This window comes from Lipotes vexillifer, unplaced genomic scaffold, assembly GCF_000442215.2.
Source record: "Lipotes vexillifer unplaced genomic scaffold, Lipotes_vexillifer_v1.1 scaffold1761, whole genome shotgun sequence".
NCBI classification, from domain to species: Eukaryota; Metazoa; Chordata; class Mammalia; order Artiodactyla; family Lipotidae; genus Lipotes; species Lipotes vexillifer.
The window spans coordinates 244727-249108 of record NW_006777503.1 but is presented as its reverse complement, the minus strand read 5'-3'; the positions used below and the strand labels follow the sequence as shown (position 1 = coordinate 249108).

At 64.4% G+C, this 4382-nt stretch overlaps 1 protein-coding gene across 1 annotated transcript; it reads right to left on the bottom strand.

Moving 5' to 3' along the window:
• Positions 1-503: 503 nt before the first annotated feature.
• On the bottom strand, positions 504-3358 carry CRYAA (crystallin alpha A). The gene is made up of 3 exons (XM_007451132.1): positions 3131-3358; positions 1840-1962; positions 504-949 (listed from the first exon to the last, which is right to left on the bottom strand). The coding sequence occupies exons 1-3, from the start codon at positions 3317-3319 to the stop codon at positions 740-742; spliced, it is 522 nt and encodes a 173-aa protein (XP_007451194.1). The 5' UTR covers positions 3320-3358; the 3' UTR covers positions 504-739.
• Positions 3359-4382: the final 1024 nt, after the last annotated feature.

Sequence of the window (4382 nt, the reverse complement as noted above, 5' to 3'; positions counted from 1 at the left end):
GTCACTTAGAGGCAGCCGGGGCTGAACAGGGACAGGCGGACCAGTCTCCCCCGCCCCTCCACCCCTCGCATCCCCACTACGGGTCCCCTCGCGCCTTCTCCATAGCTCTCCAACCCCCTGCCCCGAAAATAGCACGGCCAGCACACAGCAAGTTGCTTGTGTCACCTGCTCTTTATTGACTGCCACGGGCTGCCTTCTCATGGGTGACCAGATGCCCCAAGAGCGGCACTACATAGAGGAGGGTTGGAGGGGAGGGGGTCTGAGAGGTGCAGCCTGCAGAGAGCCCGGGCGCACGGGAGCCCCCGCCAGACGGACCTCACGGCTCCCAGCTCAACCCCGGTGCGGGCGCCTGCCACCGAGGGCTGAGACGCACCTGGCTGGCCCTGGAGACCAGAGGCCACCCAGAGATTGCTCAGCAAGGGGTGTTCTCTGACCTCCCAGCCAGCCTGGATGGCCCGCAAGCCCGGGAGGATGGGGATTGCCGTCTGAGAAGCTGGGATGGCGGTCACTTCCACCGCCTGGCTGGTGTTGGGATCCGGGTCACTCTGAGGTCTCAGCACCTCAGGCCAAGGCCCCGAGCTCTCCAGGCTACTCCCTCAAACCCTCATGCCCTCAGAGAAGAGGAAAAGGAAACGGAAAAGGGGGAGGCGGGGGAGACGGACACCCCACTTTCTAGGGTTCCCCCGGAGGGATGGGTGGCGGGGGCCGCAGCGGGTGGCAGCCGAGGCCGAGGCCGAGCTTAGGAGGAGGGCGCGGCGCTGGGCTTCTCTCCCCGCGACACGGGGACGGCCCGCTCACTGTGGCTGGCGTCCGTGCCGGACGGGACCTTGGGGCCAGAGAACGTCAGCATGCCGTCCGCAGACAGCGAGCAAGAGAGCGCGGACTGGTCCACGTTGGAAGGCAGGCGGTAGCGGCGGTGGAACTCGCGGGAGATGTAGCCGTGGTCATCCTGGGGGGCCGGGGGAGGGCGCGGTCAGAGACGCCGCCGCAGCGGGTGGTGGCCGCCTCGCACAGAGGAGGCCCTCCTGGACCACACGAGGCTCAGACCCATGATACCCTCACAGGGCAGGGGCTGGACCGTGTCCAGGGCCCTGGGACCGCCCTGCATCCCTGCATACAGTCTGGGCTTGCCTGGGGCCCCTGGATCTTCACGATAATTTCACCCCAACGTCGTGTGAGTGGTCCTGCCCCTGGCCCTGCCCTTGAGTCCAGCTATCCCTGCACCTCTGGCCTCACAGACTGCTTGGGGTCAGGTCCCTGCCATCCATCTAGCTGGGTCAGAAAGTCATGCCTCGATGTTCCCTTCTCCTGACACCCTGGACCCAGCTTAGCCCCTGGCCCGACTCCCTCCCCTCCAGGTTGAAAGACCCAGAGCCTCAGCGTAGTGTCCGGGCATCTCCAGGGGCCCAGGAGGGGAGAGCAGCAGATGCAGTGGGGTCTCTCCCCTGCCTCCAGCTTCTCCACTACTGGACAAAGCCCTGATCTCCGAGCTGTCCTGGCTGGGCCCCTACCCCATCGAGATAACGGGCTCCAGGCACCCGGGCTCCAATACGAGTCAGCTGTACCGTCCTCCCGAGAGAAGCTGGTGTGAAAACCTACGTGGTTTGGAGCTTGCTCCCTTGGTGCTGGCGTCTCCTGGGGTCTTTCCTAATCCCACCCATCACCCAGGGGATTTGGACAGAGCCCGGGATGCTGAGTAGCTCCTAAGTGGGGTTCCCCACAGGCCCCCGCTGGCCGTTCACCCGCTGCCCAGGCCTGCTGCGGGCCTGGGGCGGCCTCCTGTCACCGGGACGGGGCCTCGCTCGGGGGTGCAGCCCCTCCCTGCGAGCCCAGGCTCACCTGCCGCTCGTTGTGCTTGCCGTGGATTTCCACGAAGTCCTCCTGCACCTTCACCGTCAGGTCCTCGGGAGAGAAGTGCTTTACGTCCAGGAAGATGACAAACTTGTCCCGGTCGGATCGCACCTGAAACCAAGTGTCCGTGTGGGTCTCCATGGGGCTGCGGCTCAGAGAGGGGGCTGGCCGGAGCAGCTGGAGTGGGGTGGCCGGGGCTCAGTCCCCAGTTATCCGAACAGAACCTGCGGTCAAGGCTCTAAGCTCTCCATCCATGTGCCCGGGGGACAGAGGGACCTGGGACTCAGGCCACTGTGGCCACTCGGCTGACAGCCAGAGCCCCGGGGCTCTGTGGCCGCCTGGTAGGTGAGGGGTTGCCTGGCTGACTGGCGTGGGCTGCGTGGCCTGTTACAGATTGGTTGGCTGGCTGCTTATGTGTCGTTTGGCTGGTCGGCGGGACTGACCACTTGGAATAAGGTCGCGGCCCTGGGCCTCTGCCCGCCTCTCCGTGAACAGCCTGGGGCTTTGTCTCTGCACACGGACGTGCATGTGACATGCCGGCAGCCTACGTAGGGTGCCCAGCTCCTCGCACAGAAACTGCTTTCAGCTGCCTCCCCTCCCACTCCCCTCGCTGGGGACGCTCCTTTGGGCTCCGTTGGCCCCGGAATGGTCGGCGTTTCACCAGCTCTGAGCAGGCCTCTGTGTTTTAGGCAGTGGTGACCCCTGGCACCTCCAGAACACTGGACCCTGGGAGGGAAGGCCTGTGGGCCGCCTTGCCTGCCCTCGGGGCCTGGCCTTGGGCGCCCGGGCAAACTCGGGAAGAGCCCACACACTGCAGCTCCGTGGCCGCAGAGGGCTTCAGACAGGAGGCCTCCTGCCAGACCTCGCTGCTGGAGGGAAAGTGCAGCCGCAGGCTGCACAGAGCTCCGTCCACCAGCGCCCGTGCCCCGGGCTGTTCTGGGGGCTCCCGGCACATGGAGGACAGCACCAACCACATACGGGCCATGTGCTGATGACAGGAGGAGCAGGCAGCAGGCGGGCTCTTCCTCCCAGCACCCCGGAGGCACGCGAGGCTCTGCTGCGGGGCGGTCTGCCTGGCCTCTGTGCGTCCAGGACGGACGAGGTGGGCTGAGGCGGGCAAGTGGCCCCGCGGCGGTCACCAGCCGCTCCACGAAGCAGGGCGGCAGCACGCAGCGCAGGGGTGCGGCGTCTGCCCCAGGGCCGGCCCTCACAAACCCCCGCTTCTCGCCCGGCCCCCGCGCAGCCGCAGGAGGAAGCGGCGGCGAGCAGCGGGTCTTACCTCGGAGATGCCAGAGTCCAGCACGCTGCGAAAGAGGGACTGGCGGTAGTAGGGGCTGATGGTGGAGGACAGGAAGGGCAGCAAGTCGTACTCGAAGAGCCCCTCGCCGAAGAACTGATCAAACAGCCGGCTAGGGTAGAAGGGGCCCAGGGCACGTTTGAACCAGGGGTGCTGGATGGCGATGTCCATGGTGGGCGCTGGCTCTGCAGGGACCCGGGGCTGGCAGGGAGTCAGGGCAGGGGCCTCTGGGCAGTGCACTGAGGACCCGGGGTGCACGCCCTCCTTATATACGGCGGGACAGAATGGAGGCATCAGGGGGATTTGTCTGGAAGGCGTGAGCTTAGGAGGGAGGCCGCCCAGTCAGCAGAAACGTGGGCTGGGCTGAGCGTGCACGTCTCCCAGCCCTGGGCTGCAGCGCTGACCAGCCCAGAGCTCTGGGCGCCAGGGGAACAGCGTCCCCAGGGAGCTTCTCTGTGCCCCCCACACTCAGCCGGTGCTGCAGCAAAGGCTCGCATCTCCCCTTTCCTGGGCGGGGGTGCTGTGTGCCAGGTAGCATGCCCGTGTCTGCATATGTGTCCCCTGTGACCTCACGGCCACCTTACCAGAGGGAGCTCGTACCCCTGGTTCACAGACGAAGAGAGTGAGGCACAGAGGCTAGACAAGTGGTCCCCAAATCCCACCGCTACGAGGCAAGGCTGCATTGTGTTTTAAAACAGAATTACCTCTATTACTTTTTCCTGATTACAAACATTATACATACTTGTAAAAAATCTCAACAAAGTCAGAAAATGCAGAGAAGAAACTAAAAAGCATCCATAATTCCAGCACCGGGGAGCCCTGCTGTGGGGTCTGTGCACATCCAGAGGGGAGGCAGGTTTGGTTTTACAAACGTGGGAACCCTGCAACCCGGGGTCTCCTCTGGACACCATCCCTGAGAACCTCGAGGCCTGGGAACAGACAGAGCCAGGGTCCTTAGAGCAGGTGCCCTGTCCCTGTTACTGGCCTGGTGACTGGTTTGCTCCTGTCTCTGTGGCCCAACCAGCTATGGCCCAGGATGCATTCCAAGGGGACCAGCCACAGTTGGGGCACTCCTGGCTTTAAGGCTTTCATACTTCTCAGTAGCTTGGCCTCCAGGAGCCTTACACTAACTCAGCACCCCCTCCACACCCGCAGCACAGAAGCGTGCCAGACCCATGCCCTACCCAAGCCAGCTTTTTCATGCACAGTCCAGACGGTGAGATGCTTCTAATTC

Bases quoted from the DNA above. Each gene is read 5' to 3' on its own strand.
- CRYAA (XM_007451132.1), bottom strand. From the start codon at position 3,319: ATGGACATCGCCATCCAGCACCCCTGGTTCAAACGTGCCCTGGGCCCC. The intron at 1,963-3,130 runs GTAAGACCCGCT...ACTTGGTTTCAG, and splicing joins TGGACTCTGGCATCTCCGAG to GTGCGATCCGACCGGGACAA. The intron at 950-1,839 runs GTGAGCCTGGGC...CCGGCCCCCCAG, and splicing joins GCAAGCACAACGAGCGGCAG to GATGACCACGGCTACATCTC.